A 22,892-nucleotide genomic window follows, 5' to 3' on the forward strand; every position below is an offset into this window, starting at 1 on the left:
AAACACTTCATGAGTTTTAGTGAAAGATCAGTGCTGTAAATTTAAAGTGATTCTATCCAAATTGACTTGTTGTTTATTAATATTAAAGATGGCTGACACATACTACTTGTAAATAGTATAGACACAAAAATTATAAAAATAAACCAGTAGCTTTTTAAGAGCAAATGCAAAGTTTGCACATTAGGTCATTAAAGATTTTGTATACTCTTTTTATACTGTAAAAGCTATGATAAACTAGGTATAGATATGGTAAGCAAAAAATGCAAGGTGCAGGTCAGTGGATATCATGCTACCATTTATGTTTTTAAAAGGAGAGATAATAGACAAATATTCTATGCAAGACATGTGCATAAACACCACTGGAAGAATTAACTATCATTGGTGGCCTAAGAAACTGGGGAATGGAAAGGAAACTCACTTTTCATTGATATACTTTGGCACAATTAAAAAAAAATTAGAATCACATTCATGAACAAATGTTTAAATATTTTGATTAGTAACTATACTTAAGATTAATCCCTTAATACATGAATTTAACATAAATTAACTATATACAAATGATTCAAAAAACTAAGCATTTCAGAAGATTATTTTCATGAAAGAAGTTTACAAAGTATGAAATGGTGAAAAATGTTGTTGCAGTACAGTACTCAATACAGTGATATTTTAATGAAAAATTTTATTTCCAAGTATGAAATATTTAAAAGCGTATGTGAAGACTAAGCTGACTACCAAGTGGCCATGGCTAGCCTTTATTTCTTTCCTAGGAAGAAAGGTTTGTATTTAGGAGATTAAGTATTTAGGAGATTTGAAATCATCACTTTAAGAAAAACATTGAAAAATCTTAGTGTTTTTAAGTCTAATTGGTAAATCAAGATTAACTTAGTCAGCCATTAATATGCTTCCCACTTGCATGTTATTCAAGAAAGAAAAATATGTTGATATACAAGAATAAATTTTTATTTTCCAATGTATTGAAAATGACTAAAATGTAATTTAGGATTGTAGTTTTCTAGCCTGGCTTCTCCCTTGTATTATTAAGGTGATGACACAGAACAGTTCTGAATATCATGGTAGATCCATTATTGTTTGTGTGCTTTCTATGGGTATACACCCTCTTTACTTGTTAGGATTTTCTCACTATCCCAACTGAATAGTGTCATGCTCCCTCTCCCCCAACCAGTTTGTAGCCTAAAGGAGAAAGCTGGATCGCCTACCTTTTCCCCAAACTTACATCTTTTGTTAAGCCATTTCTGAAGTCATAAGAGATGATCTTTGCCTCCATTACACTCATCAACTCTGACACAGAGAACAGCAAATAAAGCAGATTATGTGATGCCAATGCTTTTGTACTTCCACACTCTGGAACAAGTACATTCACAAATAATCAGCTCCAGGAGTATTTAAAAGACCCTCAAAAAAATTAGGGATATCATCTCTAGTATAAAATAATTCAAAAGCATCCAGTTCCAAATAGTCCCTGAGCACACTGTTCATTCTTGCAAGAAGTCTCTGGAGAGGTAATGAAAGAAAGGCACATTTTCTCCCAACTTGAGAATTACTGCATAGTACTAGAGATGGTACACCAGCCAGGCTAATCAAGTTTCTAACTGATGACATTCCCCCCTCCCAATTTTAAATTTTGTACACTGGAAAAAGAGTCTAATGTTGAATGTAAACACAACACTTTAGACTAGAGGAGTGGCAGCCGAGGTACAACCCTTCCACAGAAGATTCAAGACTGAAGGATAGCTTCAAGACTCCTCTTCTTCCTTTTCCAGGAAATCAGTCAATGTTCCATTGTCAACAGGAATTAACAAATATTCCACTCCATCAGTTCCCTAAAAGATAGAACAATACCCTGAAAGTTGCTTCTAAGAGATATATATATGAATACTAATCTAGGTTAAACAGATTTGATTTCCTTAATATTTTACATTAATATATATTGTAAATATATATTAAATATATATTGTAATATATATATTTCTCTTTCCATGCTATTTCTGCCTACTAGAATGCTCATCCCTTCTCTGTGTGACTAGTTATCACTTAGTCTTCCTCGTAGTCTCTCTGATATCCATAATTAGGTCATATTCACTTATTTTAATTAGCCCTTTCAGAACTTTCTGATCACAAGACAACACAGTTAAAATTTTACATGTTTGTAATTAATGAATGTCCATCTCCATTACATTGTAATCTCTATGAGAAAAAGAATTAGGTTTTTCTTGTTACTGTATCCTAATACTTAGTGCAATACCTGATATATAGTACTCAATAAATACTGGATTAAAAAAAGTAGGACAGCGTAGGACACCAGGGGCCTCCCTGGTGGTGCAAGGAGTTAAGACACAACCTGTGAAGCAATCCACAGCCTCTGCAGCACGAGTTCAATCCCCCAACAAGGAAGCTACCCACATGGTACAGCAGACCTCTCCTGACTTGCCTGCTGCTCCCCTCAGCAGTGTATTTCAGTCAATCTGCCTGTTCTGTTCCCCACTCTGTCTCTGGTGAATCCTCTCACATACACCCCAACACCTTTGGCCTGTACCCCAGTTCTTGTATGCATAAATAAATCTTTAAAAAAGAATATAAGAACAAGAGGGAGAAGGGTATAGAATTATTTGACTCATTATATTTCAAATGGCCTATTATTCTGGACTACAACTTACAAGTTTCCTGTTTTGCCCTGAAGCAGAGTACTTACTTTTTCTACAGAACTTAAGCACATTGCCTAAAAATGAACTTTTGTGACCCATTATGTCAGTTTCGTAATCAGACCTGATTTTATTCTCTCTCAAGTAAATGAGATAGTGGGCCTCCCTGGTGGCGCAGCGGTTGAGCGCTGGGTTGCAAAGCTGCCCGCAGCCTCTGCAGCGCTGGTTCGATCCCCGGCTGCTCCCCGGCCACCGGAGGAGGGTCCCACATGGTGCACAGACCTCTCCTGCCACCCGCTGCTCCCCTCAGCAGTGTACTTCAGTCCTTCTGCCTGCTCTGCTCCCCGCTCTGGCTCTGGTGAATTCTCTCACCCTCCTGTGCTTCTGACTGTACCCAGTGCTTGCATAAATAAATAAATAAATAAAGGGGTAGCTTTAAAAATAAATAAATAAATAATAAATCTCTTTAAAAAACAATGAGATAGCATTTATGTCACAAATGCTGTTGTACCAAAGTCTCACCTTCTTTGTTCTTATAAGCTTGTGGTCCCTAAACTCAGTTAACTGGGCCCGAAGTGTCAGATCACTGTTGACAAGGAATGCCTCCCGACACTGCTGGTAAAAATCTTGAAAAGAAAGTCCTGGAGAGTTCAAAAGGACATGTGAACTTAAGACAACATTTAAGACACTGTTCTTATATGGATACTCACAGCAAAGAACACAGAAATTATCGATGCCACAGTATGCAAAAGCAGTTAAGTATTGTTTTTAAAAAAAGTGAGTATTTTTGAAAGTAGCAATACTAGAGAATACTTAGGCATTTTACACTGGCTTATATTTTTTAATGAGAACTGACATGTTAAATCAACTGTGACTATAACAAATCTGTGGGAAGTTTTTAACAGTGTGAATAAGTTGACTTTAAAGAAGGAACTAGAGTAAGCCATGAGTGCTAAGTGATTTCAATGTTCAAATCAACACATTATTTTTACTCAAGGGGAAGTTAATCACCTAAGATGCCCAGTGTATTAAATATATGTGATTGGTAGACACATACCCATAGATAGCATAGGAATTTTTAAAGGAAGCTGAGTTTGTCTATCAATGCACAATGACAAACAGACCATTCAGCAGTATAATCTATAGAGTGGTTTGAAAGTTTGCTATGTGGCAGACACACTAACAACAGCCTTCAAAAATTGCAATGCTATTATTAAATTCTGGATTATTAGAATTTATGGGGTGAGACAGAAGTTACACAATTTAATATAAATATTGAATACCAATGTAAGAAGCATTATCCTGGTTATCCAGCTGATACTTTATTAGTAGCCTGAAAATCCCCCTAGGGAGAAAAATAAAAAATAAATAAGAATTTAAATTTACAATGTTAACAACAAATGATAACAGATAGTAAAATACACAAAGAGAAGGAGAAATACATGGTCTGTTTAAACTTAATTTTTTTGTTCATTTCCCAAAGGAGTCTCATTTCCTGGCCTACTTAAAAAAAAGCAGTTTTTATTTTCTTTCACAGAAAATCTAGGAGTATTTTTATTTCCCAGAGTGTAAGATAGTTCACTATATAAAACTTAGAATACATAATAAAATCTAGAGCGTAAATATCAATCTCATAGCCCTAAAATTACAGCCATAATATCTGATGTGGAGATCATAGTGACGTATGCCGCTTTCTCAAATCTTTGTGCTGTGAGGTCTGGCGGAAACACATAAATTCATGCACATTTATGCTTCACTTTTCCACTGACTGAATTTCCCTGTCTTTAAAAACTCTTCATTAACTTACCATTTCCCTACTGGTTTTGGATGCTTATATTACTTCCAATTTTAATTCCACATTATATACAAAATTGCATGAATATTCTCATATTTTGAATGATTTCTGTAGGAGAGTATCAAGTGGAATTATAGGGTTAGAAACTATGTTCCATAAAGTAAGATTCCTAGTAGTTCTTGGGTATGACAAAAATTTTAAACTTTTCCATTTTTATTATAATCAAGAAAATAATTACTATATGCACATCTTAGACAATCAAAATAACCATTTTACAATCAAGTACTGTTACTGACTCCACAGCTCAATTTTGGTTAAGATGTTTATACTAAGAAAAGACTAAATGATATTGGAGTTTGCAGAATGAATCAATACTTATGCAAAATTTTGCAGAAGTAAACAATAGTGTCTGTGTGTAGAAGCTAGCACAGACATTTAGGTATGCCAAACTAAAAAATATTTGCATTGACGCAGTCAGTACTTCAATTGCACAGAAGCCAGTTTAAGTTTATAAATTGCAACTTGCAATAGTCTATATTACCAGTTAGTGTATTAAGTAAAACTTAATGAAGACTTTTTCTGTTCCCAATTCCATAACAAATTTATTTAGCTATCCATTTAATGCGTATTTCAGTAACAATGCAATGCTAACTTTATCTTAAAATGTACAAAAGAAGTTTTATATAGTAACAAAATTCATTAAAATTAGTGTTTAAGGGTTAACATGAGGGAGGTCTTGTGTCTGAGTTGAGTATCTTGGTTGTGGCTAAGTAGTTACACAAGGCTACCCATACGACAAAACTGCACAGAGTTAACACACACCAACTCATATACAAATGAGTACACATATCAATGGTGAAATCTCAGTAAGTTCTGTGGAAAGTGTCAATGTCAGTTTCTTGGTTTGGATACTGCAGTGTGATGAGAGATGGTGGCATGGGGATGGGAATGGGAAAAGTGCTTAGAATTTCCCTGTATATTTCTTTAACCTCATATGAGTCATGTAAAAGAAAAATAAACAGAAAAGAAATTGCTAACAACAAAAAAATCCCTTGAAAAGATTCTGAATGCCTCCTTTCCCTCCTTCCTTTTCTAGCATATTATCCTGAATTAGGTATTTTTCATATTTATACACATTTAAAACTTTCACTCATGATACATACATTTGAAAACCATATTGTATTGTTTTATATCCTTTTTATCTTTACCATCCTGCCTGATTTAGCATTTGTCTTGAACAAAAATGTCCAGGTTTGGACAATAACAGGTATTGTGCCACTTCTCTTACACCACATAAGTCAAATTCCTGTCTGCCAATGTTGCTTCTACTTCCAGAATGCAGTTGGGCTATGGCTTCAGCTCACTGCTTCATCATTCTGTTCCACTGAGATGCTCGTATTTTTCAGCCAACTCTATTTTTAAAATTTTTTGTTGTTTTATCTATTACTGTGTTTGGACAAAAGGGGATGAATTAAAATGTGAAACTATTGTGCCACCTTGTCCAGAAGTGCCTCTCACTCCATGGTGGTGCAGGGTTTAAGCATAGCACTATGAAGTTATCCACAGCCTCTGCAACATGAGTTCAATCCCTGGCTGGCCAGGGAGCTACCCACATGGCGCAGCAGACCTCTCCTGTCTCACCCGCTGCTCCCCTCAGCAGTGTATTTTGGTCCGTCTGCTTGTTCTGTTCCCCGCTCTGTCTCTGGTGAATCCTTTGGCCTATACCCCAGTTCTTGTATACATACATAAATAAATCTTCAAAAAAAAAAACAAACCCAATTGCGTATCTTAAAAAGAGAGAAACTAATTTTCATTCTTACCTTGCATTAGGGGTAAGGCTTCGTAAGACATGAATAAGGGAACTAAGTGGTAAGGATCCAGATTGCTTAACCAGAAGAGAATTCTCATAGGAGGTTTCTTCAGTATAATGACTATATGTAGTAGTTTCATACCAGAGCCAGTTATAAAGACTCTGCTTCGCATGATCCCACACTAGAGCATGTGATCAAATAAAACAAGAATTACCAATTATTTTCACATTGTCATGCTATTTAGATTCCACTCTAGGAAAGAATAAGGAAGCAATAAGTAAAAAATGAATCCTGAATTTCTTCATTTTTGTCATTTCCCCATCCAAATCAGTATCTCAAAGTATAATTTCATTGTCAATCAACATCTGACTATATGCATATTAAATATAAGTTAAAAGACATAGGTCCCTCCCTGGTGGTGCAGTGGTTGAGCGCTGGGTTGCAAGGCTGCCCGCAGCCTCTGCAGCGACAATTCAATTCCTGGCCACCAGTGAGGGTCCCACATGGCACGCAGACATCTCCTGACGCCCGCTGCTCCCCTCAGCAGTGTATTTCATAGGTCTGCCTGTTCTGTTCCCTGCTCTGTCTCTGGTGAATTCTCTCACCCTCCCGCGCTTCTGACTGTGCCCAGTGCTGTATAAATAAATAAATAAATCTAAAAAATAAAAAAAAAAAATGAAGACATAGGTGCTACTAAAGCACTCTTTTAAAAAGCAACAATTTAACCTTTTGTTCTATAAAATTATCAGTCTCTAAGTACATAAATAAATGTTTCAATAACAGAATATTAAAAAAAAAATAACAGAATAGAAAGAGACCAAATAATGGTTGGTCCTCATCTCTCTCATGAAAACTGAGGTGTAAAACATTCTCTGGTACGTAAATTTTTATTTTGAGTAATTATGTTTTAATCAGACTGGGAACACCACCTATATCTTTAATAACCTGTGTCTTTAAACATGCAACAGAGGAAAAAGTGTACTGAAAAACAATAAATATTGTGGCTTTCGACATTAAGAACATTTTATAAGACTGATATCTCAAAAACCAAAAATAGCAATATTTAACTTACTGAGAGGAGCATTGAGGTGATCAATAGATGTTATAAGGTATATGTTACGTAAAGATGACAACTGTCCAATAATTTGCTGGCTTTTGTCTCCTCTCAATGTTTGGCTATCCAAATTGTGAATGAGAAGAAAGAGCTCTAAAGAAGAATCTAAAAAGAAAAATTCAGTTATTTTTTTAATGAGTATTTATGAAGTCCCTACCCACACAGTGCCTATTTGTTAAAAGAATACATCAAAATAGTATAGGACAAATAACTATTGCTTGAAGGTATGCAAATTATTTGAGAGAATGTCAACCACTCATAAAATATAAAATCTTAAACAGATATTCACTTGGAAATAAACAGAGATTGGAGTGGTTAGAGACTTAACTGAATTATGAATTAGACCACAAAGAAAGCAGTTGTAATAAGGCATAGGAAATAAGGTAAGATGCATATCGGACTGAAGGTGAATGTGTGCATGTTGAATTGCAAGGTGGAAACACTCCCCCACAAAAAAAAAAAAAAATAGAAGAAAAAGAAAATGTGGAAAACTGTTATCACCAAAGCCAAAGAAAACCAAAAAAGGGAGGAGAGGCATTTATGATATTGCTCAAGGTATTAGGAGGGTCACAGAAATATCATAAATGTCAATGAAGGAAAATCTGGAGGATGGAACTCTCAATTTCATTAAACAAGAAGGAAATTCCAAGTCATGTTCAAGCATACAGTTCAGGTAGTATAGAAGAAAGGTTAGAGGAAATAAGAAGGTGAAATGCCTTCAAAAACTCAAATCATAATGAAATAGAGAATGGTGTGGAAGGGTAGTAGAATCAACTAAGTTTTTTCTTGAAATGGAAGAAGTTTTATAAATGTTTAAAAGTATTGAAAAAATGTGTAAGGAAAATTCTTACATTGACTGCACTGTAATCATAGGTAGTGTAAATGTGACTGAAATGAAAAATAGTCACTGGTCTCTCACGAGTTAGTAAGAAGTGGGCAAACATTTGTATTTATGATAAAGGTTAAGTCTTTTAGAGAAAACAAGCAAATTTCTCCTCCACTGGGGGTAGGGCAAGAGAGATAATACAATGACAAAGATTCTGAGATGATACATTTTAAAAATCCAAGTCTCCTTGAATTCCAAAGTCCACCAGTCAATCGATTCAAATTATATATAGCACATAGATTATATAAAAATGCACACTATATTTTGTTTGAAATATAAAATATGTTGATTATAAAATTATCCAATATCCTATATTTCCCCATATAATTATATATGATCGTATAATTTAAAATAATATGTAATATTGGGCCTCCCTGGTCGCGCAAGGGGTTGAGACTCAACCTATGGAGCTGTCCGCAGCCTCTGCAGCACAGGTTCGATCCCAGGCCACAGAACAACCCACATGGCGCAGCAGACCTTTCTTGACTCGCCTGCTGCTCCCCTCAGCAGTGTATTTCGGTCAATCTGCCTGTTTTGTTCCCCAGTCTGTCTCTGGTGAATCCTCTCACACCCCACATCTCTGGCCTGTACCCCAGTTCTTGTATGCATAAATAAATCTTAAAATATGTAATATTTATATTTATGTAAAATATATCTATTAAACTATATTAAACCATATAATTTAATATCTATATTTATTTACTAAATTATATATTTTATATAAATATATGCTTATAACAATATTAACATGTATAATACATGTTAAATATAAATATATAGAATAAAATGACATAGGCACTATTTTTTTTAATTTTTTTTTTAATAGAGGCATGTTTTTTATTTATTTATTTATTTGTTTTGTTTGTTTGTTTATACATGCACTGGGTACAGTCAGAAGTGCAGGAGGGTGAGAGAATTCACCAGAGCCAGAGTGGGGAGCAGAGCAGGCAGAAGGACCGAAGTACACTACCGAGGGGAGCAGCGGGCGGCAGGAGAGGTCTGCGCACCATGTGGGACCCTCCTCCGGTGGCCGAGGAGCAGCTGGGGATCGAACCGGTGCCGCAGAGGCCGCGGGCAGCTTCGCAACCCAGCGCTCAACCGCTGCGCCACCGGGGAGGCCCGACATAGGCACTATTTTAATGAACATACAAATAATATAAAAATTATCCATTGACTCAGTTAAGCATTATCAATTACTCATTTTAAGTTGCAACCAGTGATGAAATGACCATTGTGAGCCTAAATAATTTTATATCTAATTTCTGAAATGCTCACATGACCAAAACAATCACATTAAGAGATTATATATTTTAGTATATGAAATTATTTATGTACAGTGATATTGATATTTACTCACAATAAGGAGGTAAGAATGCTTTATAAAAATATTCAACGATACAAAGATATCAGGCAAAGACACATCAGTCAATGGGAGGCATTTCATACTAGCAAAACAAAATCATTCTGAATTTGAATCTTTGGCTATACAAACTCAAGATAGTATGAGTAATTCTTTTCTATTAGGTAAGTCAAGTTCACAGAAAAAGTTCACAGAAGACAGTACACATTATTTTAGGAAATAGAAACCATTATTAAAATAATCGTCATTTTTGTGTATACCAACACAGGAATAAACAGAAGAGTGGGCTTAGCTTCACCCTAAGACCACAGCATCAACTTCACATTACCTTCTTTAAATTTGTTTATTATCCAGTCTAGCTGATCCAGTACACTGCGGAAAGTACCCATATGATCAAGGACTTCTTCTGTTATAGAATTTAGGATCTATGTCATAAAAGTGGAAGAGGTACATTGATGATAAATCATTTTTCTGACACAAGGAAAAATAAAACTAACAAATTAATCCTTTTTATAAATTAAAATGATTTTGGATTGGCCACCAAGTCTGAAAGCCATTTTTTTTGAAAAGCCATTTTTAAAAATTCTACTAGTACTTAAGTGATATCTGATTTTTAAAATTTTTTTATTTTGCATAAGTGGCTAAAAGGAAGCAGGGAAAAGAGCAAAAATATAAGAGGACAGCAACCACCCCCTCCCCAATATGAGCAACATTAGAAAACTATAAACTTACTAAAGGAAATAAGAAACAAACATTAAGGACACTTTAAAAGGCACAATACTTTGGCCAATATTTAGTATTCAAAAGATTTAATTTTCAAGTGATAAATAAATATGAACATTTGGAGTAAAAAAAATGATCTGTTATGATACATTAAAAAACTACAAATTATTATATTTTTAAATTACCAAAATGACACAGAAGCATAGCAAAATTGAACTGTCTCATAATCCTCGCTTCAGAGAACTACCAGTGTAGTAAACAAAGCAACCATTTACTGAAGGTGTGATACATTATCAGTTGCAAATTAGGAAATTCAAAGATAGGGATTCAAAGCTGTAACCCTCTGAGTCTAAACACATGATCCTAAGCATCACACAACCCTACTAGGGTTAAAGTGGAAACTAAAAATTCTTTCAACTGAAATGCTCCCGGGTGGGAAGTAGCATCCTCCTTAATGTGGGGATATGGATCGGCAGGGGATTTAGTATTTCCTTTAACATTTTTGAAACTTACTGATTTCACACTGATTCCAGGAAAGAAGCCATTGATGACAATATGAACGGAATCCTGCAGCATGGTGGTTCGAAATCTTTCTAATAAATCTCTCTTTGAACCCAAACCATAAAGCACAATGTTGAAGCCCAGGCTGTTAGGAAAAAGTATTCATGAAATTAAAGTTCAGTATATCTTATTGGCAAATTTATAATTAAATCAGTTCTCTTAATTTAAGCTTATAAAGAATGGAGGGAGTTGTACAATGTATGCTTGTATGCTTTCTCAAAAAAAAAATAGAGGAAGAACTGAAATGGCTGAAAAAACTATATTGATTCCCAGCTTACCCAGGTAAAAGCACAATTTTGTTATCTGTACACCAAGCTTATAGTTCCAACTATAAGAAAGTAGCTTTCTTTATAGTTCCTAATCTCTTTCAAGTGACAGGTGCCTACAAGCTACAGAGAACATGTAGGTATACACAATCAAAGGCTATACAGGCTGAAACAGTTTTAAGTGCTAGATTAAACTGAAAAGTAAGCAGGGGCCGCATCACAAAGGCCATGTTAAGACATTAGATTTTATTCTAAGGACAATGAGTATTTAAAAGTAACTAGTCAGGTGTTAACTGAAAGGTTTTAAATAGGAAAGTAACATCATCTTTTTATAAAGATTACAATGGCTGAGTGTGACGAATGGATAGGAAGGAGGCAAAAACTGTCAAAGACAATGGACTTCCATAGGTGTCATGGGAAAAAATATAATGTGTCGAGGCTGAAAATAAGTAACTGTTTTCTTGGCCTAGGCAACTACATGAATGAGATGACATTCACTATGTTGAGCAGTGGGGGCAGGAAGGAATGATGGATTTAAGATAAAATTCATGCATACTGAATTTTCATAGGACACATCCACACGGACACCTAAAATATATATTCAGAGATCTGTGTCTGCTGTGGAAAAGTGAGACTGGGCTGGAGATACAGATATGGGAGTTATTCCTGTGACCAAAGCCAAGTAAGTAAATAAGAATGATCCAGAACACTAAGCACTAGGGGTAAAACTAAAGTATAATTTCATAATTTTCAGATTTTTTTGAGTAACATTTTATCAACGGCTTTCACATTTGATAAAATTAGAAAAGACAATTTTTTAAATAGATTTTTGGTTGAAAATTAAAAAAAAAAAATTTTCCTAAGATGAGTCATATGACTTTCTACATAAGGCATATAATCAGAACATCTATTTTTAACACATGTAAATACATATTATTCTTTATTTTACAAGGGCTTACAAAGGGAACAGTACTTACTGTAACTGCAACATCCACTTATGAAATAATTGTTCATATTGTTGATTTAGTTGTTTTAGTTCAGCAGAAAAGGAAGGTGAAACCTTGCTTAGTAAGTTATGCAAAGTTTCCTGAAAAAAAAAAAATAGAGGAAGGAAATATAATCACTCTCAAACCATGTACATCAAATCAATCCAAATTAAGAATATTTCCACAGAGGTAAAGATTAGTATAGGTCATTAATGGATATGTAACTTTAATCATATTTGGTAAAGAATGTATCAATTGAACATACATATTTCAAATATAATTTGAAGGGTTTTCCTAAAAATGTTTAATACATATTATAAATATAAAATAACAATAAAGAATTTGCCCTGTTTTGTCTAGAGCCATTTGCATGATTTTAAATTCCAAATACAAGGCTTTAATTTCTAAAAAGATCACTACCATAAGGAGGTGAACTAGTAAACCTGTTTCCCAGTTTTGGCAACAAATCCAAACTCTTAAAAATCTAAGGATTTGAAAGAATGTAAAAGTTTAAGGTAACAGTTCATTATTGGTCCTCATAAATATTAAACTTTCTTATAATTTACCATTATCATTAGTAAAATAAACCTGTATCACTGCTTCTCTTCCCAAAGCTACTTCTTTTTTTCTTTCCTGAACTAAGCCTTAATTTACTGACTACTTACATGAAAATGATTTTATATCTTTGCTGGTAATCAAAGATAGTTATGTATCAACTGAGAGAAAACGTAATCTATTCTCTTCCACATATTCCCTCTCAAAAATCGGGCTAATTCAATTTTAAGAACTAGAACTGCATCTTCCTGGTAACTATGTGACAGCTGCCAATCTGACAAAAAGGCAAAGAAAGTATACATTTTAGCCATTAATAGCCACAAAAACCATTTCTAAAGAATCCATTATTTTTGATAAGTAGGACAGAGTTCTTAAAACAATATTGTAACTAAGCCAAGGAAGGTGCACTGCCCTCTACCCAACACTTGGACATTTATGCAGGTGAATCAACCATAGTTCACTTTTTGAAATGAAAAGTCCAGAAAAGGCTGTATATGTACTTTTACCCTGGTACTATATTCCATGTTCTCATGATTCTACCTTTAAGGTAAAATATTCTTTTAACACTGAAGACTAGATCCACAATAAACATTCCAGACACTCTGGCCTATACAGTTTTTATTTATCCACTTAGTTCTTAAAGAGAAATAGGATAAAATCTAAAGGAGATGGTTTTTTTTTTCTTCTTCTTCTCTCCTTCCTCCTGGGATTTTAAGCCCTGAACAAGCAGATAAAACACTTAGTGTCATTCCCAGCAGATATTTACATAGACTCATCAGAGGATATTCACACTTGAGTATGCACTCTGGAATGTTTTTTCATTTATGAACTTTCATTCCAAACTTTAATATCTGTGGAAAATTGCCTATGACCTTATCTCAAAACTAATGAGCTAGGTGACACAAAAAAAAAGAGAAGAGAAAAATACAACCACACATCACCATGTTCTCAAAGTCATAGAGGCTTTCCCTATATTCTCCTATATTGTGTAGCTTGAAAACTGTTAAAAGTTCTATATATCTTAGAAAATTGCACCAAATTCTAGTTTGCAGAGTCTTGATAACCTTTGAGTCATTAACAATCTCTCCTTGACTTAGATGATCAGTCCCACTTTCTACTAAAAGTTTTTCTTACTCAGATAATTCTGTCTCCTCTTTTAGGCAGGTATAAGTCAATCCCAATAAGTACAACTGTATAGGGGCCTCCCTGGCTAAAGTCTCAGTGCTATTAGGCTATTGCCAGCCACTGCAGCATGAGTTTGATCCCCAGCCAGGAAGCTAACCCACATGGCACAGCAGACCTCTCCTGTCTCACCCACTGCTCATCTCTGCAGTGTATTTCACTAGATTTGCCTGTTCTGCTCCCCACTCTGTCTCTGGTGAATCCTCTCACCCCCACCCCCGCCCCATACCTCTGCCCTATACCCCAGTTCTTGTATGCATACATAAAAATAAATTTTAAAAAACAAAAAAAAATTTAAAAGTATAACTGCATAGTATTTTTTAATAAAATGAGACACTGGAACTATGGTATATAGTAACCTTGTTACCTTACTGCACTAGGCAGGTTTTTCCATAATATCAAAAAGCAGAAAATTCTTTGATTTTTGCAAGGTTTGTAACTGAGAGAGTCGGATCACAGCTTTTGTTTTATGACCAGTGTGAGGTTCAATGGAGATGTGGATTAAATGGATAACAGAGATTTATGGTAAATGAATAGCAAAGAAATAATGACCTTGATATTTGATAAGGGGAAAATGTATAATTATAGCATATCAAACAGAATTCTAATCAAATGAACCTTTTACTATATATATATGTAAAAGAATGTATGTAATAGTTATTTTACATCTATTTGCACTTCGTTTAATCTGTAAAATAATTCTGATTATGCACACTTACTCTTCAAACAGTAATTTTTTAGCTCACTATAAGAAAAATTTAGAATACTATTTGCAACATACCTGATCCAGTTTAGCTCTCTTTAGTTTCTGCAATGTTCTATCAGAAGTTAAAACTTTTGAGCTGCTGTGAGCTTCAAAATATTCTTCTACTAAGTCACTCTGTAGGTGGACAGAACAAAATCAATTCTTAGTTTTAGATATTTGTTTTAAACTAGACAATAACAGTGGCATAAAACAGAATATGTGAAATTCTTTATTTGGTAATCAGTATTTTGGTTTTGAAGCAACAGCACAGATAAAGGACCAAGCAAATTTAACTCCAGTAATGAAAATGAATAACTTTTAGGATCATAAAAGTTAAAGAAGTGACTAGATTGAAGGAGTCTGTTCAGAAAAATGATTCCTTGGCCCCCCTGCTGGCACAGGGGTTAAAGACAGCGCTATCAAGCTATTGCCAGCCACTGCAGCATGAGTTTGATCCCTGGCCGGCCAGGGAACAATCCACATGGTGCAGCAGACCTCTCCTATCTCACCTGCTGCACCCCTCAGCAGTGTATTTCAGTAGATTTGCCTGTTCTGCTCCCCTCTCTCTCTGATGAATCCTCTCACCCCCCCTCCCCACCTCTGGCTTACACCCAAGTTCTTGTATACATAAATAAATAAATCTTTAAAAAAAAAAAAGAAAAAGAAAACTGATTCTTAAGTTCTATACAGCTTCTTCTTAGAGTTTAAGAAGAAAGATTTTACAATTTTTGTTTTGCCTCACACAATCACAGCAAATCCTCTCATACTAGGACACTTGAACAACTGTGAAAACGAGGGAAAAAAATTCAGAAAATAAAGAAAAGTCAAGAAAAATAATTATGTTGATCCTTCCATTCAGAACTCTTCTCTCAGGGTAGTTTATCCTTGAGATACTACATAACTTTTCTTTATGGTCAAAGTCTCTCTTCACTTACTGTTTTATCTCTTTTTATTTTCTTACAAGGTGTTTCTTTGCAAATGGGAGCTGAAACTATTTGTTTATGAGCTTGAATCTTTTTGCTCAATATGACTTCACTGGTGTCCTCTTCATATTCTTGTGCAACCTCTTCATCATCCTCTGAATTGGAAGTGGAATATTCACTTTCACTGTCAGAATAAGACCTTGTAACTGTGAAGGGGAAAATGTGACAGTTTGACAGGAAGCATTATGGGATAATTGAAAGAGCATGGAGAATGACGCAAGTGTGACTTCTGGTTCTGTCATTACTTGCTGATGATTTCAGCAGAACTAGCTATGTAAGTTTTCTGAGCATCAGGTCTCTCATTTACCAATTAAAGCTGATCATGTCTAATTTAATAAGTCATTGTAAAGATTACACTGAAATATATGTAAAGCAACTAATAGGGCCTCACACAGGAACTGTGGCAGAAACTCCCAATCATACCTAACACCATTCTCTTTCCTTCTACCTTGCTAACAGAACTCCAATTTTGCTAACATGGAATACGCCCCTCCCTATAGGACAAATAACCCAAGTATCTGATAGATACTTGCCTTTCCAGCTTCCTGTGCAACTAGAGTTGGCCATGTAAACTTTTGACAGATAAAACTCAGAGAGACTTGCTGGAAGTTTATGGGTACAATTATTCTCGCTTAAGGAAGGAAAACGCTTTACTTATAGTGATAGCTTAAAGTTATGGAAACCATTCTGCAGTCCTTATGTTTGGGATAAGGACATGGGCTATAATCTTTTATTGCCACAGACATCCAATCACTTAGCATTACCATTTTTATGCTGATTACAACAGTAGTATCAACGAATGGTCCTATGAAATCTATACCTTGAAAAGAAAGGGCTACAGTATGAATTTAGCAAAGTTAGTTAATACTATTGTCAAGGATTCAACCTTAAGAAACTGACATCTTTCTGAAATGTACAGAGCCACAAGTCATTTGTCCCAAATTTAGTATTTAAAAATCTAAAACCATTTAAAATTTCCTAGAAGGCACTGATGCATGCATGTTTACTTGGCTTTGTATAGCATTCATTTTAAACGAGCATTTAGAATTATTCATTATAAAATTTCTAAATAAGTTAACAGACCCACTTCCAAACTGTCTCAAAACAAATTAACTAAAAGACTACTTTACTGGAGAGACATTTTAACTAACTTCAATATATCCACTGACCATAAAATAAAAGACATAGTATACCAAGTGCTGGAATTAAAAATATAAGATATAGTCCTTGCTCTTAAGGGATATACAGTTGTGGATATGAACATATCTTTTCTTTCATGAAAAGAAATAGCATACATAGTTACAACAGTTATTATAGTAATGAAAGATTACAATAGCTAACACTTGTTAAGCACATATCAATGTCAAGCCTTACACTAAACATCCTTTGCTGTCATTTATTTCAATTAATCTCAAAACAACTCAGTGGCTGGTACCATTATTATCCTCATTTTACAAATGAAAAAAATTGAGGCATAGAGCTATGTCTCTGTAACTGGTAGGCTAAAGAAAAACACAAATAATCTAAGACTAGAAACTATATACTCAATCGCTACTGCCCCTTGTTTAGATGTTTAAAAACTCAGTATTAAAATTACATACCTATTAATCTTTTCCTTAAACCACAAGGTGCTGTTGACAGAAATTCGCTTTTGTCATTGTTCTGTTTAAAAATAAAAAATGATAGTTTAAATAGTCAAATAATAATGACAACATGGAAATACATGATGGACCTAAGTAAAAGAAGCTAGAAAAGAAAAAACATTTAGAACTAGATGAGTCTAGTTTCTAGAAGATAATGACAAATGAATGTTGGGGGAAAAAGTAATGAAAACAATACAACAAATGCCAAAGAATTCATAGAATGATTTATTTACTAAACTTATTTCAGGCATTTATAAAGTGTGTATATATATATATATATATATATACACATATACACATACACACACACATATATATACACACATACATATATATGTCAGCCTTTTTTACCTATCAGATTAAAAGGATTTTGCTTTTTTATTTTATTTTATTTTTATTTATTTATTTATTTGTTTATTTGTCTGTTTGTTTTTTTGTTTATACATGCACTGGGTACAGTCAGAAGCACAGGAGGGTGAGAGAATTCACCAGAGCCAGAGCGGGGAGCAGAGCAGGCAGAAGGACCGAAGCACACTGCTGAGGGGAGCAGTGGGCGGCAGGAGAGGTCTGCGTGCCATGTGGGACCCTCCTCTGGTGGCCGGGGATTGAACCGGCGCTGCAGAGGCCGTGGGCAGCTTCGCAACCCAGCGCTCAACCGCTGCGCCACCGGGGAGGCCCAGATTTTGCTTTTTTAAAAGATAATACTATACACTGATAATAAGTAGGCAAGGAATAAGCACTTCCATGTATATGGCAAAGGTCCTTTAATGTGTTAGAAATTTACTGTGTTAAAGTATTATGTTCTCTGAGCAGCAAAGAAACAGATTTATACTTTTTACTTCTGTTTCTAAATTTTTAAACAGTTTACAAAAGCATAAAAAAGTTTTTTCTTTTTTCATAAAATATAAACTTTAACATCATTATATTTCTCGCATATTGAAATGCTTACTGTTGTATATATGTTAATTTTTAATAGCACAGACAAAAAGATAATAGCACAGACAAAAAGATATAAGAAAATGTGACAAAAACCTTAAGCTTGTGGGTTTTTTTTAGGTTGTAATAATTAAAAATGTTAATAAATTTTGATTTGGGATATTAAGAACAGTACTCTAGTAACTGTGTTGATTCTAGTAGGTTTATAAAATATATAGTACACTTCCAACTTTTTGATCAAGATCTTCAAAATTTGTTTTCACATTTTGCCATCTTGATCCAGTACACATGTGCATATATAACTTCAGCAAATCTTAATGAGATAATACTTACAAAATAGAAAATTATCTATTTCATTTTTTAAACTGCAGGTCATATCATACTAAACAAACTTCAACATTGAGAACTAAGACAACTTGTGTACATACAACTTAATTATCAGGTCTGAGAACACAAGTGTCAATAACCAGTTCAGAAAATTTGCTCAAAAAGATAAGGCTATGAACTAATAATAAATAACTACACTGTTTGCTACAGAAATTTCTTCAAACTAATTTATCTTGATAGCTCATTTGGACAACCTGTTCTCCCATTAGAACAGCAGATTACTCAATAGAACAAATAGCTTGCTTACAAACAAGTTTACTTATCAAGACTCAGTTCACTGTATCTACTAACCCTAAAAAAAATCATGAACTTTGTCTAGTACTGATCAGAATTTTATTTTTAAAGACACAGCTTAGGATCCTTGAGCTCAGATCCTCAACCCTATACATATTCTTTCCTGAACTCCCCCTTCAAGACAGTGCACTAAGATTCTGCCACAGTGATGGTGTCTCCTTCTGTGGCAGAATCTACCAATTGTTTGATCTAGTTTCATGACAGTCTCTTGGGGAAATCAACAAGATCCACTAATGTGTTATGATCCACCACTTGAAAAAGAACACACTATATCCTATATATATCGAAATTCTTAATTTGATTATAGAAATAAGCTTAATTCTTTTAGAGTGAGTGATACAATATATATGATGTTAATACAGAGAGAAATCAATACTAAAGACAAAGGAGGCTTGACATGATTTGTTTAAATAGTACATTCCTGCACAGGCTGTAACCATGGTCCAGAATATCTATACTCACATTGCTATCTAAGGGATACTTAGAAAGTACAGGCATGTCTAAATCTCTTACTACCTAGGCCTGGAAACACTTACAATTCACACAGTCAATATCCTGTATCTGTCTATGCCCATCTGGGCTCTTCTCACATCCAAGCAAGATCACTCGACAAGTGTAATAATAAAAAAAGAAATCAAGGTGAGGATAAAAATTGTTCAGCTTCCCTGGAATAAATTTGCTGAAGCAAATTTAGTTTTAAAATATAAGTTACAAAAGAATTAATGGATTTAATGATCTTGGGATCAAAACCCCAAGAAACAATAGAACATTCTAAGTAAAAGCAAAGCAAAACAAAACCCATAAAATTTCCAGGCCAGTTCTACTATGTCGAAAAGATCCAGGGGAAGTTCTGCACAGAATAAACACCACAACTGGGTGCAGAACACCTGACTTCATTTTCTAGCTTTTCTCCTTCCTAATAAAGTGAACTTAAGAGAAATCACTTTACCTCTGAGAATCTCAGATTCTTCATTTATAAGTTAGGTATTTAATTGACAAATACCTGTAAATTATAAAGCACTATATAAATTAAGAGACAAAATGGATATTTTCTTACCATGTTTTATTTTGTATCACTAAGGTTTTCACTTACTTTTAGTCAATTACTTACCTTCAACTGAACTTCATCTGAAGCAGAATGTTCTAAAGAATAAAAGCAAAGTCATTACTTAACACGAACACTTCACTTTTCATCACATTCCAATTTCACTAAAAGAAAAACTGCAATTTCTACCCAAAAGCCACCATGTATTTCAAATTCTCAAGTAATTGCATTTCTCCTAGAACCTGAATTGTCACTATTAATTTCATGTTATTCCCATTAATAATTAGGGCTGCATTTCTGTAGCATTCATATAGTAAGAAAAAATGGACCCTGGTTATTCGTTATTTAATAAGTACACTGTTTAATTTTGTTGGAATGGGTCATTTAAAAACAACTGCTCTGGGCCTCCCCGGTGGCGCAGCGGTTGAGCGCTGGGTTGCAAGGCTGCCCGCGGCCTCTGCAGCGCCGGTTCGATCCCTGGTTGTTCCCCGGCCACCAGAGGAGGGACCCACATGGCGCGCAGACCTCTCCTGCCGCCCGCTGCTCTCCTCAGCAGTGTGCTTCGGTCCCTCTGCCTGCTCTGCTCCCTGCTTTGGCTCTGGTGAATTCTCTCACCCTTCCGCGCTTCTAACTGTACCCAGTGCTTGCATAAATAAATAAATAAATAAATTAATCTTTAAAAAAATAAAATAAAGCGCCCCATTTAAAAAAATAAATAAAATAAAATAAAAAAATAAAAACAACTGCTCCACAATTCTCCATGAACTATAAAATTTCCAAATCCTCAAAATCTTATTTCAAATATTTTTTATAAAAGTAAGTCTTCCATGACTCTTTAGCTAAAAACTCAAGCAAATAACACAGGGCTTTAAGACTGTTCCTAGTTGGCCCTCTCAATTTGCACTTCAACCAGTTAAGTATGGGTATACAAAAGCAAATAAATTAAAGAATTAACAATATATTGAATGATTTTTCAAAATAGAAAAGAAGAAAATATATATAAATGCAATTAGAAAAGAAAAAGAAGGTAATATACTATAACTTGAAGTAACCATGAAAACTCTTCAAAAATCTAAGGTAAAACTTTACCCTTGCTACTTTGAGGAATGTTTATCATAATTTCTGGATCATTCTTCAAATTCGATGTAGCACCTTTTCTTGGTGTTTTTGCTAGTTCTGAAGCTGTAAACAGACAAAAGAAATAATAAAAAGCAGTTAATAAACAATAGATTAAAGAAGGGAAATACTCTTATTTACTTATGTAAATTAACTTACATAAATCCTTAAAAAAAGAGACCTCAGTGCCCTATTATCAAAAATATAAACAAACCTACCCATCTTAATAGTACCAATGCTTTCATCTTTATTTGCTGTCTTACAAGAACCTTCAAGTCCTTTCCATAATCTACAATTCTCTCAAGAACAACAAGAACTAACTTCATTCTTACTGTTTTCTCTAAATCCTATACTCCCTCATCTCTCCACTGACCAGTTGATACTCCCTGCATTTCTTTACCATACATATTTAAGGCACATCTTTCTTTGCTAGGTGGAAAGAAAGAAGGGCCAGAAAATGGAATCTAAAATTAAATGAAAACTGTATATTTTTAAATTATAATTTAAAAGCTCTTAAATTTCCTATAAAATATATTTTATCTAAAATATACACATGAATAATGCATAAACTATAATACAGCACTGAATAGATGGTTGTTTCCTCAACTGAGCATCCAATGAAATAGTTGGTTTCTAAACAAAAGGAGCTGTTTTAAATGAAAAATACAGTCTTTTATCTTTAAAAATACATCCTCACACTGAGAGGCATGTGGGAAATGAGCCTAACTGAAGGAACAGATATACATTTCCAGAAAAACACACACTGGGACATTGATCACTGAGGAACGTAATACATTTTTCAAATGATTTCCTTTTTTTTTTTCCTTTTAAATACTTTCATTTTTGGGCCTCCCCTGGTGACGCAGGCAGTTGGCACAGCGCTATGGAGCTGTCTGCAGCCTCTGCAGTGCCGGTTCGATCCTGGCCGGCTGGCAAGGGTCCCACAAGGCACAGCAGACCTCTCCTGTCTTGCCTGCTGCTCCCTTCAGCAGTGTATTTCATCAGTCTGTCTGTTCTGTTCCCCGCTCTGTCTCTGCTGAATCCTCTCACCCTACTGTGCATCTGGCCTGTACCCTGGTTCTTATATAAACAAATAAATATTTTAAAAATTAATAAATAGTTTCATTCTTATAAGTTAAAGCCACTTTACTGACTCAAACTTTTTCTAAGCTGTTCACCATTTTTATCCTCTAACCTAAAACTGACCCATACTACTCGTGATTGTCCTGACAAATGCACTGGCTTCTTTCCTTAATCTCCTTGGTCTTCTATATCATTCACTAGAGTTCTTAAAATCTTTAAATTATTCCCCTATTTGAGTTCTGTGACATTATCCTGGTCTCCTGGCCACTATTGGTAGTTATTCCATCTCATTTTCATTGTCCTAAATTAAGGCTCATTCCTTTCCTTGGTCTTCTCTTTATATCAGAAAAATAAACCATTTTGGATTGTAGACTGCTGCTCCACAAGATACGGAAAAAAATTCACATCAACAAAAAGCTAGATAAGTAAAAAGTAACTGCTGAAATAATTCTGGTTTCATATTGAAACATAAAAATTCTCATCTGCTTTTAAATAGATATTAAACTTCAGGAGGAGAAAGGAAGAACTGAAGAACAAGAAACATTCATGTATAGCTACTGATTCCACTAACAAAAAAATGGGGCCATAATTTGTGTGTTTTTTATTCTTTTAATAATTCATTTGTGCTGTTTTTATAAAACGACTGGTCTACAATATACTGGAAATTTTCAAATAAAATCTTTTGTCTAATGATAATGTCTTACCAGGCTATTATCTGATCCTATCTAACCAATCTATTTTCAGTTTTCCTAAAACTGTAA

The 22,892-nt window shown here is 34.4% G+C and overlaps 1 protein-coding gene across 1 annotated transcript in view; it reads right to left on the bottom strand.

The window, feature by feature from the left end:
• Nucleotides 1-1,754: 1,754 nt before the first annotated feature.
• Nucleotides 1,755-22,892, bottom strand: part of ORC2 (origin recognition complex subunit 2) — a gene marked incomplete at both ends in the record, with an annotated part of 28,300 nt that continues 7,162 nt past the window's right edge. Inside the window, 13 exons of the mRNA XM_084238220.1 lie at nucleotides 1,755-1,841; nucleotides 3,183-3,301; nucleotides 3,944-4,005; nucleotides 6,276-6,447; nucleotides 7,339-7,485; nucleotides 9,955-10,051; nucleotides 10,863-10,995; nucleotides 12,154-12,263; nucleotides 14,681-14,779; nucleotides 15,580-15,773; nucleotides 17,229-17,289; nucleotides 19,999-20,030; nucleotides 21,022-21,114. Coding sequence (XP_084094346.1) covers nucleotides 1,755-1,841; nucleotides 3,183-3,301; nucleotides 3,944-4,005; nucleotides 6,276-6,447; nucleotides 7,339-7,485; nucleotides 9,955-10,051; nucleotides 10,863-10,995; nucleotides 12,154-12,263; nucleotides 14,681-14,779; nucleotides 15,580-15,773; nucleotides 17,229-17,289; nucleotides 19,999-20,030; nucleotides 21,022-21,114 — 1,406 coding nt within the window. The remainder of the gene's footprint in view (nucleotides 1,842-3,182; nucleotides 3,302-3,943; nucleotides 4,006-6,275; nucleotides 6,448-7,338; nucleotides 7,486-9,954; nucleotides 10,052-10,862; nucleotides 10,996-12,153; nucleotides 12,264-14,680; nucleotides 14,780-15,579; nucleotides 15,774-17,228; nucleotides 17,290-19,998; nucleotides 20,031-21,021; nucleotides 21,115-22,892) is intronic.

The sequence above is a fragment of the Talpa europaea genome (assembly GCF_964194135.1).
Source record: "Talpa europaea genome assembly, chromosome: 1".
Taxonomy (NCBI): Eukaryota; Metazoa; Chordata; class Mammalia; order Eulipotyphla; family Talpidae; genus Talpa; species Talpa europaea.